Genomic DNA, 14,241 nt, shown 5'->3' with positions numbered 1-14,241 from the left:
GCRGTGGTGTCCAGTGTATTTTATAGTTGTTCTTAGCTGTGAGTGCAATCAGACAAATGCTTGCCTTCCGCTGTTCCTTATGTGTTATATTTCTCTAATATTAGGAAATCAATTTGCTTTTCTAAAGTTTATCTCTATATACACTTAACTTTTGGTAGCAGTTATTTCTATTTTTTTCTCCTATATGTACAACAAGATTTATGGATTTTATTAATGGAATTTTTTTCCAGTAAGTTTTTAGCTACTATATCAATCACTGCTATATCAGCAACAAAACAGGACATCTTTTCTATCTTCATCTCCGTTCATGGTCATGAGAGCAACTAGGGCCATGGGAATGAGGAGAAAAGGAGTCACATAGCCACCTTGCCTGCAGACATCACACACTCTGGTTTCCCACGTACACTGCAGTCTTGTGTTTCTTTTTCCCTGCACTTCACGAGTTCTTTGTGGACCTTATTGTCACTGAATGTTCAAGAGGCTGTAAATACAAACAGGATCAAAGAAAGATTAGATAGATTCTTACAGGAATCAGCAGATGGTTTTTTAAATAAACCARTGCAACTTTAGCCTCCAAAATGCCCTTTAAGGTTGATCGCTGGAAGCTGGAAAGATATTTAGGGAAAGAGCATTTGCCACTGTGCCTTTTGAAAGAAAAAAATGAGCCAGATGATAGGTACTTTATGGCAATTTTTATATTCCTCCAGGAGCTGACGAATAACTGTCAGGGTTAAGGAAGACAAGTTTTCACCTACATTTTAAAGGTCTTGATACTCTGCTTCAAAACCTCTTCTCATTCTTTCTAAAGTTTGATGGTTAAAGGAGCAGCGTCAGCAGATAAGCAACGCTAAAATAATAAGTGTGGTTGTTTGACTAAGAAGAAGGTTTAAACATTTTGAACGAGGAAATAGCTTGGTACTTCAATTTTCCTAAATTCCAATTGAGGAAACAGGTCAGGGCATGAGCACATGGACAAGGTATCACAAAGTTAGGCAGGATTTGGATTCGGAGAATCTTATACACTTTAAGGTAACCGCATGCTCATGCGTTTATACCTCTAGTAGATACCAGTGAGGTAAACTACTTGGCAATGCCACAAGGGAAGAGAGCATGGACATCACTCCCATGAAATTTTTAACAAACTGTAAAATTCACACACTTCATGGTAAACATACTCATTTCCTAAGGATATCTTAAACTACCTCCCAATGAATGCTTCAGTGCTTTGTTGAACAGCATGGAATTATGCACTTGCTTAAGTATATATTTGAATATTTTGCTGAGTTGAGCCTTCTGGGGATTTCTGGAAACATAGTGGAGGAAAATATTTAAATGATCATAAAAATGTTTTTTTAGGGATCTTCAGGGATCTTCCTAGATAGGTTGCCTTAGTTTGTGTGTTAAAGAAGGTAATTATCCTTCCGGTATGTATGTGAATTTCCAAATTTTATCTCAGTTTATATCTGTCTCCTGCAGAATAAATATTTAATCCATTCATATTCTTCCTTGACAGGGAATGTTCATCACTGAATTTAAGAATCTTTTCAGTAGTTTTCATTCCTTGAAATATTGAGTTGAAGAAATTACTTTGTGACATAAATTAATGTCACATTTCTGCTGTAATTATCCCTTATGAAGCCATTAAGTTACACTGCCAACCTTAAAGTGATTCATCTTCTCTATCCGAGATGCCTGAAAGTTTGATTAATCTCTTTCTGTAAACTTTCTATATGCTCACAAGGGCCAATAGATCATACTAGAGTGGACTTCTGTGCTAATCTTGTATATGACAGTTTTTCGTTGAGTTGTTCTTGTGAGGAGAGAAAAATGAGCTTCAAAATTATTGTTCATTTAAACATTTGCATCTTTTTTCATAAGTTTTTCTTCTGGCTCCATGACTCTTGATTTCCAACTGTACAGTGGTAAGAGGGAAGCAAAAAGCTGCATTTCAAAACACACTTGAGCTTGAAAATAAGGGAAATCTTGAAAAGAAAAACATGTGGTCTTGAATCTCTTCTTGAATGAAGAGAAGATCAAACTCAGGTGTCCCATTTTTGAGACAAGTTCTTGGACAGAAGAAAGTATTGTATTTGATGTTCCTACTCATCTAACCTTGACTGTGTCTTCTGCTGTACTTGATGACATTAGCATGCTGCACGCATAATAGCACTGATAACTGAATTGATCCCTAAGGAGACTTTAGGTGTGTGGAGTCTTTTTTTGGTATTTATTTCGAGCAATCTTAAATGAGACAAAAATGCTTTGATGTTCAGTTCAGATCGAATGGAAGAGTTTTATTACTGATATATTTATTATCAGCAGATACATGGCCATTGTTTCTCAGGCACCTAATACAGTTAGGCTGAATTTTGGATTGATAGACTTAGGTCTTGAGATGTTTTCCGTATAATACCTTAATACAGCAGTATTGGATCTTATACCTGGAGTTTGGCAGTCCAAAATAAGAACCCATGTTTAGTGTCCTCAGGTCTGAGTTTTGAGGCTTGACTCAAATCCTTTTAAAAGTCTTATTTCATTATCATTTAGAGCTGGGTCAGGCTAGATCTGCAGAACTGTTAGGCTTCACCTGCATATACAGTCTGTCTGTGCATATCTGASATACAGATAGAAGCTATCAGTTCCAAAGTGGATATCAGTCACCCAGCTTTGAAAAGCAGGAAGGCAACTGCAAAATACTGCTGTAGTGTGYGAGACTGAAGAAACTAATTTCCCATAGCTATAGCTGTCAATGTTCCTAGCCTAGATTCAAAGCAGAGCCAGCAGAGAACTGGTCAATGCAACCAGCGAATCTCAAGGTGCCTCATCTAAATAAATGCAGGTCACAGCTCTGCAGTGCGATGACTTGTGCCATGACTGGAACCCCAGCTCTCTTGGGTAGCTCTCTTAACTCTCTTGACTTGTTCTCCATGATGATATTGTATCACTTGTTGCTGGCTTTATTGACTCTTTTTCTATTACCAGTCTATTGACTGTCTATTGACTTTATTGCTATTAACTACGTTTATTTTTTAGCATCTTTTTTCACTTGATAATCTATTTTCAGTAAAGACTATACTATTTAATGTCCTATCTACTCCACAAAGACTTCTGTCTCCAAGACTATCCATTTCACACCTAACTCGTTTTCCCCAGATTTTGGTCATTAATGTATCCTGAGTGTATCTATGAACATACTTTGTTCTTCTAAAAAGCATCAGTGGCTGGCTGTGCATTTTCTCAAGACATGACTGCATAGTATCTCTATTTGGCAACATCATCAGAATACTGTCAAAGCTAATGCTACCACACAGAAGCTGTCAAGGGAAGTTAATATATAATTCATCTTAATTCAGTACATTCAATCACATAACTTCCATTTTAGTATCTTTTGTATTTTATTTCAAAAGTTTTGTGATGTAATTGCAACTACAAAAAGCCATCATTTTCTGCATGTAATTTTCATATGGAGTGGTTCAGAAATGTTCCACAAGGAAAACTCTACTAACTACAATTTCCTGGTTTATTTATTATCTCTTTAGCCCATTTTCTTCTCTGGGATGCTATTCTCCAAGCTTCATTAATTACGAGATTCTGAGAGTATTTAGAAGTTCTACTTATAAGTGATATCTGCATTACTGTAAATGTGAGACTTCCAGTCCATTTTCAAACATTAATTATGCTTCTGTGTTACCTAGATTCATTTTAGTAGGTGATAGACAAAAAAGTTTAAAGTAAAATCTGTTAATTTGTACTTAAGTCATTCTCCCACAACTTTGTCTGACTGATCAGGAAGGAATTAATGTTTATACAGCTATCACATTTAAAATATCATCAGATTTAATGTATCTATCCTCATAGCTGAATTAGGGCATTAAAAATCAGAAATCAGGATACTCTTGTAAAAGAAAATGAGGTTTAAAACCAAGCAGGGTTAGATATTATACAGGAGTGATGTTCTGCACTTTGATATCCTTTACTTTTGGTATCTGTATCTCATCTGTCATTTATGCCTTTTTCCAGTCTCAGCAGCTTACCTGTGACCAGCATTTCCCCCACATACTCACTCAAGCTTATGTCTATTTTTTCCTACAAAACGTATTTTCTCTTGAATTTAAACTTTCGATTTATTCTGTTTTAGGGTGTTTCCTAAAAACACCATTACTTGAGGAAGATATATCCACAATTCTCACATAAGCTGCTTACTGTTTCTTTGGTGTCTCCTTTGAGCAAATATTTTGGACTCTAGTTATCAGCTGTAAACATGGCCAGACCTGAGAAATGTCAGATCTTAGGTAGACATATTCTGAACCTTTTCCTGCTATCTCCATAAATCCTCTCCTATCATTATCTCAGTCTGACTCCCTCTTTTCGTTAGACTCTGTACCTACCAGTTTATGGTGACTCTTTCTAGAGTGAAAGCTTTGTTATTCATAGGTTCAAAACACAGATTTGAATTAAGAGCTATTTGAGTTTAGAATTTGTTCTGCTTGGGTGAAATTTGAACAGCCTGAAACAGATGAGACATTTCAGTTAGGTTGGTCTAGTACATACAGACTCAGGCAGTAGATTTGGTTGAGCCAAACACACCGAAAAATGGAGAAATAAAAGCTGTGGTGAGGCCTTCCCTTCTTTCTACCCTCYAGCCTTAAATTTATCTTTCAGCAGAGCCAACCATACAAATAGCACTTCACTCTGCCCAAAGAGAAGAGGGATAGGAGAATAGTATCAAAATCTGCAGCTTTATGTCTTCACTAAGACAAAACATCCGTTCACAGAAAACTCAAGGAGCAGAATACACCGTACCTACATTCAGCCACTTGGAAGTGCAGAAGTCTCCTTGGGTTACCTTGATTCTCCTCTTCCAAAGGTTTTATTCTGTGAGACCTCTTTAGTGTAGCAGGATGTGCAGAACTAGGTTGCTAGAAATTTTAATTACTTAACTCCATGCCTCAATTTTAATCATCCTCTGTATTTCAAAAAGGCAAGAGGAAGCAGAGTGAAGAGGGGGCTCGTTTGCAGCAGGAGCAATGGAGCATTTGCATGAGTTCAGCTGAAATAAGAAGCTGAGTGAAAAGAAATACGGAAAGACAATGACTGGCATAAATGGGGACTAATATTTGATTTGTGAGGTGCTAAGTGCTTTCTTCAACAATTTGCCACATTCCTCAAGCAGGTCATTTGCTTGACTGATATCAAGTTCCAGATTTAAGCCAGGTGAAAAGAAACAAACTGAAAAAAGATAATAATGAAAGTTGAACTGGAAGAAATTATGTTTTTAATGGTTTATTCGAGGGAATTGAATCCTCTTTTCTGTGGATATATTTAATAACACTTGATTAAGGGTCACATTAGCAAGAAAAAAATTGAGAGAGTATGCCAAATGACATGATTTATTTAAACATATTTGGATCATAGAGCATGTTTTTATCCACTCTATATTTCGAAGGGCTTCTGTGAAAACAGTAGATAAATTCTTTTTTTTTTTTTTTTTTTTTAAGAAACTAATAACATTTTTAGCTGCTGTGGACTAAATATTAACCAAAATTAGAGAAATATTACCTTTCTGTAACTATCATATCCTGACCTATGCCAGAAATCTAACTGGATTTCTGTACTGGCCGTTTCTCGCTTTAAAGTCTATGACCCTCAGCACAGCAGGAGTTTAAGACACTTGCATTGCAGTGTGCATGAAATAGCACTCTCCTAAACTGCCCCTAGACAAACCAGTTCAAACAAAGTGACATCCGATCCTATGAGATGAATAGATTAGCTCTGAAAGAAACATAAAGGAGAACTGAGTATTGAAAAAAGGGACATTTCTACTGCTCAGAGGCACTGGCAGTGATTTTATTGATGTGTTTCTTCAACAACAGTTTCTCAGCAAGAAGCCACATGAAGCAACGGCCAAGTCTGTGGAACATGAACAATTCTTTGCTTTCTCTGTGTTTCTTCCTGGAGTAATTGTCTTGGATTTCCGACAACTTTTTTTTTTTTCCTAATCTTAASTGTTTTTCCATTTATTTTTATTTATAGTAGTATTGCTTAAATATTTAATGCTGGGTTCTCTTTTTTCTTCCCAGGGTAATACCAATGGTCATTCAATTTTCTATACTGATTATGCTGCACTCCGCTCTTGTGCTAATCACCACAGCAGAGGATTACAAATGTTTACCCTTAATGCTCCGGAAAACTTGCTGCTGGATTAACGAGACCTACTTGGCCAGGAATGTCATTATATTTGCATCCATTCTGATTAACTTTCTGGGAGCCATCATAAATATTGTAAGCTTCATAGGGAACCAGGGAATATTATACAGGAAAGAATGATTTATGAATTATTACGCTTGCTACAGGACCTGCTAACTAATGTGTTTATAAACCAGATACGATTTAAATGTAAAAGGCAGAGCACTACAGCTTCAGGAAATTCAATCTGTTGCTTAAACTATGTATCACTGAAATATCTAATTATTTCTTTTTCATAAGGATCATCTATTTTTAAAATCCTTCTGCTACTTTCTGTTCAATATAACCACCCTTTCCAGAGCATTTTTAATTTTCTGATATACTACTATATTTCTTCATGGCTGTTAATCCAAGTAATACTCATAGATATTAAATTCCTCATCTTGCAGTTCTCCTATCCATCAGGTTATTAAAAAATGAGAAGGGCCAATAAACCTGTAAAATACCTTAAAGGAAAGGAAGGAGCAGGTGAAGTTGATCGAGTAACCACAGCACGGGGGAAGTTGAAACAAACTGAATTCTAATCATATCTTACTACTTGCTCATTTAAAGGTTTTGACAAACCTCCTCAGCCTGGATTTAATTTAGCTGAAGGACCAAACTATGGGCATAATTACACTAAGCTTTCTTTATAGTCAGTGAAGAGTAACAGGCATCCTCAAAGATTTCTTTTGCATGATAGCAATGTACCCATAAAGAGATTTGTTTCTCTCCACTTCCCAAACATGGAGTTCAGCCTGACTGGTCTCCTAATTTGCACGTCGCCACTAAGTGCCCAAAGTTAAGTGTGATAAATGTAGAGCAAAGATTATCAGTGTATCTATGAGGAAAGTCATGTACCAAGGTTTGCTTAGTAACTGTGCTTAGATAAAAATACTAACGTGCAGTATTGAATACTGTGGGGCTGGCTAGGTACAGTGTCACATGGTGAAAGACTGGGTCCTTACGAGACAGGGACAGCACGGATGCAAACGCGACAGAGCGCTGATTATCCGAACACCTTCAGAAACATGAGAAAGCTTTGCGTGAATTGGGCAGATAATCATGTCAGAAAGCCTGGCAGGTGTTAAAGTCTGCACCAGGGAGAAGCTAAATATCTCACTGATGGATTAAAGATAACATTTGCATCACCCTCTTCTCTCCAAGAACGCCGCTGGAGTAAGGATCCAGCAGGTTTTTTCAGCTGAACTTTATTCTTTGTAAATATTTAATTCTTTCCAGGTGAGGCAATAAAGTATTTATTGATAATAATAATAACGGTAACAACTATAACACAGCAGGAGCAATAATTGTCCTGTAACAATAATTATTTTGACTATCATGTTATGGTAGCAAATATGCTGAAGTCTGACACTTCAAGAGTTGGAATCCTCTTTTGTTAATAGATATTAGATTGTATTTTGTTGTATTGCTGCCATTCTTCTGTGACTGAATACAGCTCGATAGTACGTTAGGATTAAGCATCTGTCTTGGCTTTCTTGTGGTACCATGTGGTCACTGATAGGAAAGTCAGCTGGAGAAGGAAGAAAGTAATCTTTGATTCCTACACTTACAGAGCAGCTACATGTATGGTAAAATGACAGGAAGTTCAATAGGGCTGAAAAATTGCTAAAGATAAGGACAGTGATACTCGTAAAGTGTAGATTACTGAAGAATATTATAGGATTTAGAGGCTTTTAAAATGTATTTGGCAAATACCTTATAGGAAAGAATTCAGTATAATGCATCTTGTCCTTGGAACAAGGTCCACCCATATCCAGTTTATTACGGGTATGATTTTATCCATGGGTTGGTTGTTGTGTTTTTTTTCTTTTCTTTTTCTTTTTTTTTTAAAGTCTGTGTCCACTGTAATTTCGTGGGATTATTAATTCAAAAACCAGATGAAAGGAACAAAAGTGGGCTTCTGTAAGACAATAAACTGTTACACTTATTGTCATATGTTTAGAATTACAACAACTTGAATCACCAAGTCCTGTCTTCTACAGGAAATCATAGTACTCATTATTTCACACCACTCATTATTTCATATGTCAAAATCCTGTCAGAATAATAGTTTGATTTTTAACTGCTTCCTGTATCTCACAAAAAAAAAAATAATGATTTTCATGAAGCAGGTACCCCAGTAGCCATTCGGGTTCTGTCTGGGGCACCTAGTAGGGACCTTCATGTGCTTAAGAGGCAATGCAGCTATGTGCATCCACTGAGTTCAGGTTGAAAGGGGGTAGAAAACTCAGACTCTTTCCAGAAAAGACCATAACATTTTGGKTTAATGAGAAGTGCAAATGAGTCATGTGGTTCTCTACATCAAGTACCTCCTTGTCAGTATAAAAAGAGAAGAAAATTTCTGATTCTGAAGATCTTTTAAGCAGATACCCTGCACTTCAGAGAGCACAGGGCCATTCATGGCTGAATACCTCATAAACTTGCAGAAAGTACAATTTACTATCAGTTGTCATGGAGGACTGCACAAATAACCTAGAAAATGTTGCTGCATTGCAGAGATGTCTGAGTTGCTGAAAGAACAAACAAGAGAGTTCCAAGTTCAAAATTCATTAGAATTTAATTATAAGAAATTGGACCTCATTAAACAAACTCTCTAACTCTATTGGAAAGAGAGACAGGAGAACAAGTTTGCACATACCAGGCTGATTAAATGACCTTATATAAACATCCAGATTGGATTAATATATGTGACAGGAGACTTCATCTGTTTTAACTGTCAAAACATGAAATCATTAACTATTTTTTTCCTGTGATTTAAGATCATGATGCATTACAACTCAGAACTGTCATTTTGGTTATTTTTAAGAGTTTAAAATACCAGTAAAGAGGATGCAGGTTGAATCAGATAAATGCAATATTACATTGTCAGAGCCACTGCATCATGAGCCATTTTCATTCCCTCCTGTTCTAGACAACTCACCTTCAATTCTGGGACCATGTTCTGCTTTCTCACAAATAAATTCTATGTGACACCATGTAGGTTTTTGTCCTACACCTGGAAGTTAACACTGACCATAGACACATAGGTGGAAAAAAACACCTGCAAGTATGTGTACACATACAGTCTGATTTTATGTTCCCACTTTAGACAATTCTCTCTATAATTTATATAGAAGTATAAACATCTTCAGAGGATGATTCTTACGAGTCCAGCTTCAGTCCTCTGGAACTCCTGGAGGAGGTCATCTTTCCCCTTTGGCCACAGAGAGGGCATAGGAGGGCTAAATGTTTGTAGAGTGAATAGCTCTCTGCTTTGGCCCCACTTTTCAGTCTTTTTACTGCCRAGATTACCATCTTACCTTCATTTAGTCCTTGTCGTTTCTCCTSAGACATCAAGGCCAGTACTAGTTAGGGAGCTAGTGCTGGTGTTTAGGGAGTGGTAGGTCAGCACATCCCAYCCCTGTGTCCCAYCAGGCACATAAGCACCTAGTCACCAACATACAACATATCCCTGATTTTGTTTTCTTTCTTTATTCACAGCTATGGTGTGATTTTGAYAAACCAGTACCACTGAAGAACCAGACGTTCAATTCATCTGCATCTTTTACAGACATCTGTTCCTATCCTGAGGTATTTATGAGGGTACTTTTGAATCTGAGGCACAGGTCCACAGAAGTTACGTGGTATCTGCTGCCTGAAATCAGTGACCAATGTACTARTGATGGAGTCAGATGCCTCAATAGTTCTGTAAATCTGAGCCTTAATATCTATCACATACTGTAGGAAGARCAGACAAGGACTAAAAAAGGGAATTAATCCTATAGTCTCATRGGGCATTACAAGCAGAACCTCTATGTATACTGAATTTTTCACTGTTCTTGTTTACCAAGTACGCATGGAAATACATAGACAGCATTCAGCAAACAGCTGAAATGAGAGTAGAAATGAGGAACTAAGACATGATAAGTCCTGCATTTTAGTAAAAGTCAAAGAAAATTTTGTYTCTTCAACAGAATTCATTAGGGCAAACGAAAGCCCTCTGTGGCCACTGATATTCTTGTTCACCTATGAAATCAATGAYACAAAAAGGCATTGCTAAATGCTTGGTCAAACTGAGCCCTCCAGCTTTCTTTTTATTAATGGCAGAATCTCRTTTGCTCTGATCTTTAGCTTTTGCTGTTTGCCTTATACATTTAAAAATAATTACAAACATATCCAGCAACAATTCAGTGTACCTACTGTAATAAAACCCACGACTTAATTCATATGAAGCTATTGGAGGAGACTAATAGTTCTTACATAGCAAAAGAACAGCAGTGATTCTTCGGTAATGATTTTGAACTTTCATTTGAAGCAAAGAAAAACCTCTCTATAGTGAGCAAGCAGGTCAGTAAAATCAACAGATTGGTCATGTACAGCTAAAACAAGTATGTTGCTTTGGAAATGATATGGCGGTGTCATGATGTTGCCACCAGTATGCAGTAAAATTAGAGAGATGCACAGAGAACAGTGCTCAACAAAGAAAAAATGTACTCAAACTAAYGAACTCTGCAGTTCTCTTCTAAAGCTATATTAGCTTTAATAAGAGTTAATTTAAACTACATTCGGACTCTGGGTGCTGGCATTGCTATCTCAAATCTGAATAGCTCATAGCCAGGATTGTCCCTCTATATCCACTACCAACTGYATGGATTGCATTTGGCAAATGACTAATCACTGAGAAAAATGAGACAATGAAGAGATTAGAAAATGAGATACGAATGAAACTTCTAGGCATCACATTTTAAGAGAAGAGTGAAATTGAGCTGGACTTGTAACATTAAAAATTAAAAAATAAAATAAACTAATAAAGAAGTGCCTTTATCCTCTGTTCAGATAGCATGAGAAAGGGATAAAGGAGAAATATGATTCCCTTATCCTAATTTATGTGGCTTTTGGGGAAGTTCAGAATCCAAAGGAATAGAAATGATTTTTACTTAGTTGACTATTTGCTAGGATACTGCTACCTGCAGCATCTGTCCCTTTTTCTCTTTTTGCTATACAGGATGCCTTTTCCCTTTTTTTCAAATACTATGAAACTGCARTGATGGCCCAAAAGAGGATTTCTATTCTGTTGAGGTATTTCCCTCTAGGATAGAGAAGCCCTGAATTTCCAAAGTAACCTAGACCCTAACAAGACCTAGCTGAGCACCAAAATCTGGAGGAAAATTTTTGAYACTTTTGATCTCTTGATCATTTATGTAGATATTTGTGGGGTGAATATGTAGTCACTGATCGCTGAAAGTGACCACTGATGTTTTCTCTTCAGTATTTTGTCTTCACTGGTGTGCTGGCAATGGTGACTTGTGCAGTCTTTCTTCGTCTCAACTCTGTCCTGAAGCTGGCAGTACTTCTCATCATGATTGCGATCTATTCTCTACTGACTGAGACTATTTATGCTTCCCTTTTTCTGCAATATGACAACTTTAACCACAACGGAGAGTAAGTGTCAGCATGTTAGAAAAAAAAGAAGTGTCTTGTCAAGACATACACATACACACCATAGTCAAGAACTGATTATTGGTTGCAAGGGGCAATGACTAGTCCTACAAGATTTATGGTGCGATTTTTTCTCAGGCTTTCTAATTAAAATGTTCATTTCATGAGGCCAATTAAATATTGAGCAGGGATCAYCTCTTATGTCTCCCATAGTCCACTCATGTTACTAAAATGCAGGCATTTAGGTATTTCCTGTGATAGGGTCAAGAGTTCTATGATGGASCTGAGATATCTTCTCCACGGGAACTGTATCTAAGATATTACTGCATAAACAAGCTGCATTTAGAAATGTTACTAACATTTCCAAATGTGGAAGGTTATTGAAAGAAAGTGAAAACCAGCACGTGAAGCTGTGTGGGAATGAGCTAGACCATACAATTGAAAGAGATTCAGGAGAACCAAATAAAATGGGGTTCAGAAATGAAGACAGCAGGTTCAGTAGGGCRGAAGGAAGGCAAATTGTCACTGTGGTCAGGTCTAGATCCTGATCTAGAGGGAAAGAAAGAAGAGGGGAAAAGGAAAGCTAAACACAGCTGCTAAACAGTTCAGAGCACAAATATCACTGGCCAACATAAGTCTGGAACCAAAAGGAGTACAAACCTATGTTTTGAGCTCTGAGCTAAGCCTTGGTAAAGGACAATATTCAGGACTGTGCTCAGGCACAGCACTGCACTCCTCTGGGGAGCAAAGCAGTCATCTTCATGTAGCACTACACCAAGTACAGGCCCATGGTCAGACTTAGATRTGTAATTTTTTGAAAAAAAAAAATGTTGTGTAGGGTAGATGTGGCCTGTTAGATCCAGAAGGAATAAGAATTACTGAGTGTGTGAGCAGGAAGCAGATTTGGTGGTTGGGGGGGGAGGAGAAGAAGCACAAGTGATGATTCTACTATGAAGAGGGACAATGAGATTCACAAGTGAGTAGCAAAGAAACAAAATAATCAAGTAATATTTGTATCTCATCGGAATGCTGWAGATGTTTGCAGAACTAAAGATTTAAACTTCTCTGAACTTGCAGATACAATCTTGTCAGACATTCTTATTTGCATTTGTCTATTTTAACATTTTATGACAGCAAAAGTAAATCCTGATTATATGAGAAGTACTACCTGTATTTATGTCATTGCATTTGATTTTGCTGATGGGCAAAAATATGCTTTCCGGGAGGTATACATCAGTTGCTTGTAATACTAAAAACTCCAGAGATACTGATTGAAACTCTGATGTCAAATTAAGAAAATGGGAGTGAATTATTGATTTTTTGAGGTTAGGATTTCACCTGTTTACATCTCAAACTATAACATACTGTTGTTAAAGGTGTAGAGAGCACAAGGATGATCCCATTTTGTAGGGAGAGAAACTGAAGGGTGAGTGGCAGCACAGGGAATCCACCTGCATTTGCATAGTCAGAAGAAYACCAAGTGCTATAATAACTCTGAAGCTGAGCACCAGTGATTTAGCTCATTCAGGAAAACACTTCCTTTTCAATCTTTGCTACTTAACTGATTTTGTACTGCTGCTGCTTGCACCTCTAAGCATATGCCAGCTAAACCATTCTGTGCCAAAGATGCACAGAAAGATAGAAAAGCATGGATGTGCAGTGCAAATAATTCTCACAAAAACCACATCTTTATACATAGTACGTATGGCTCTGCATGTATATCTTTTCTTGCTAGCTTCCTACAGGARCAAAGTACTGACTAAAATGTTCAATGATGGGATGCAATTACTGTTTCTAACACTAGTTATACTCCTAGAGTTTAATGATATGACATCTGGGCAAAGCCTGGAAAATAAAATATAGGGCAAGAAGGAAACAATACAATGTCCAACCACAGTAACTGCAGGTAGCAATTATCGTCATTGTCTCTAATTTTTTTCACWAATGAAACATGGCAAAGAAAGATTCTCCCTTGTGTAAAAATCTTARAGAATTCAAAATAGTTCCTATTCTACATGGCAAGGAAATTCTACAGCGACTTTTATCAAGGAAGAGGAAGAGCCATGAAGTTATATTTTCAAATACTCGGAGGTTTTGTAGTGAACAAAAAGCACCAGGGTTACAAAATGAAACTCCATCATGATTACAACAAACACTGACAAATCAATAACTGCATTTTACTCTGGATTTTTTTTTTCTTTTTTCCAGCACAGACTTCCTGGGTACCAAGGAAGCATCTTTACTACTGATGGCAATGTTCCTTTTAGCCGTATTTTATCATGGTCAGCAGGTAACGCAAATATTTACTTTAACTATTCCCTATGCCACTTGCAATTGCAGGATGTGACAATAATTACTTTCAAAATACCAACTGCCTTTTTATCCACTTGAGCATATGACCTTTAACAATTTAATAACCCACATGCAGAATCTGATTAAAGAAAGCCCACGTCTAACATTGCCTAGCAGTTCTTAAAGAACGGGTGCAATATTATACTCAACAGTAGGCAAGTTACATTACAGTTGTTAATAGAAGTAGAAGGAGCAAATAGGACCTCATCTATCCTAAGTACT

At 37.0% G+C, this 14,241-nt stretch overlaps 1 protein-coding gene across 1 annotated transcript in view; it reads left to right on the top strand.

The window, feature by feature from the left end:
- The window catches only part of ADCY8 (adenylate cyclase 8), a 121,465-nt gene that overhangs the window by 89,507 nt on the left and 17,717 nt on the right, over positions 1 to 14,241 (top strand). The window contains exons 10-13 of the mRNA XM_085325825.1: positions 6,081 to 6,282; positions 9,730 to 9,819; positions 11,498 to 11,670; positions 13,876 to 13,957. Of these exons, the coding sequence (XP_085181951.1) occupies positions 6,081 to 6,282; positions 9,730 to 9,819; positions 11,498 to 11,670; positions 13,876 to 13,957 (547 nt within the window). The remainder of the gene's footprint in view (positions 1 to 6,080; positions 6,283 to 9,729; positions 9,820 to 11,497; positions 11,671 to 13,875; positions 13,958 to 14,241) is intronic.

The sequence above is a fragment of the Rhea americana genome, unplaced genomic scaffold (genome assembly GCF_003343005.1).
Source record: "Rhea americana isolate MKP2758 unplaced genomic scaffold, rheAme1 scaffold_0, whole genome shotgun sequence".
NCBI classification, from domain to species: domain Eukaryota; kingdom Metazoa; phylum Chordata; class Aves; order Rheiformes; family Rheidae; genus Rhea; species Rhea americana.
Note: the sequence above shows the minus strand (reverse complement) of the source record. Positions and strands in the feature narration are given on the sequence as shown.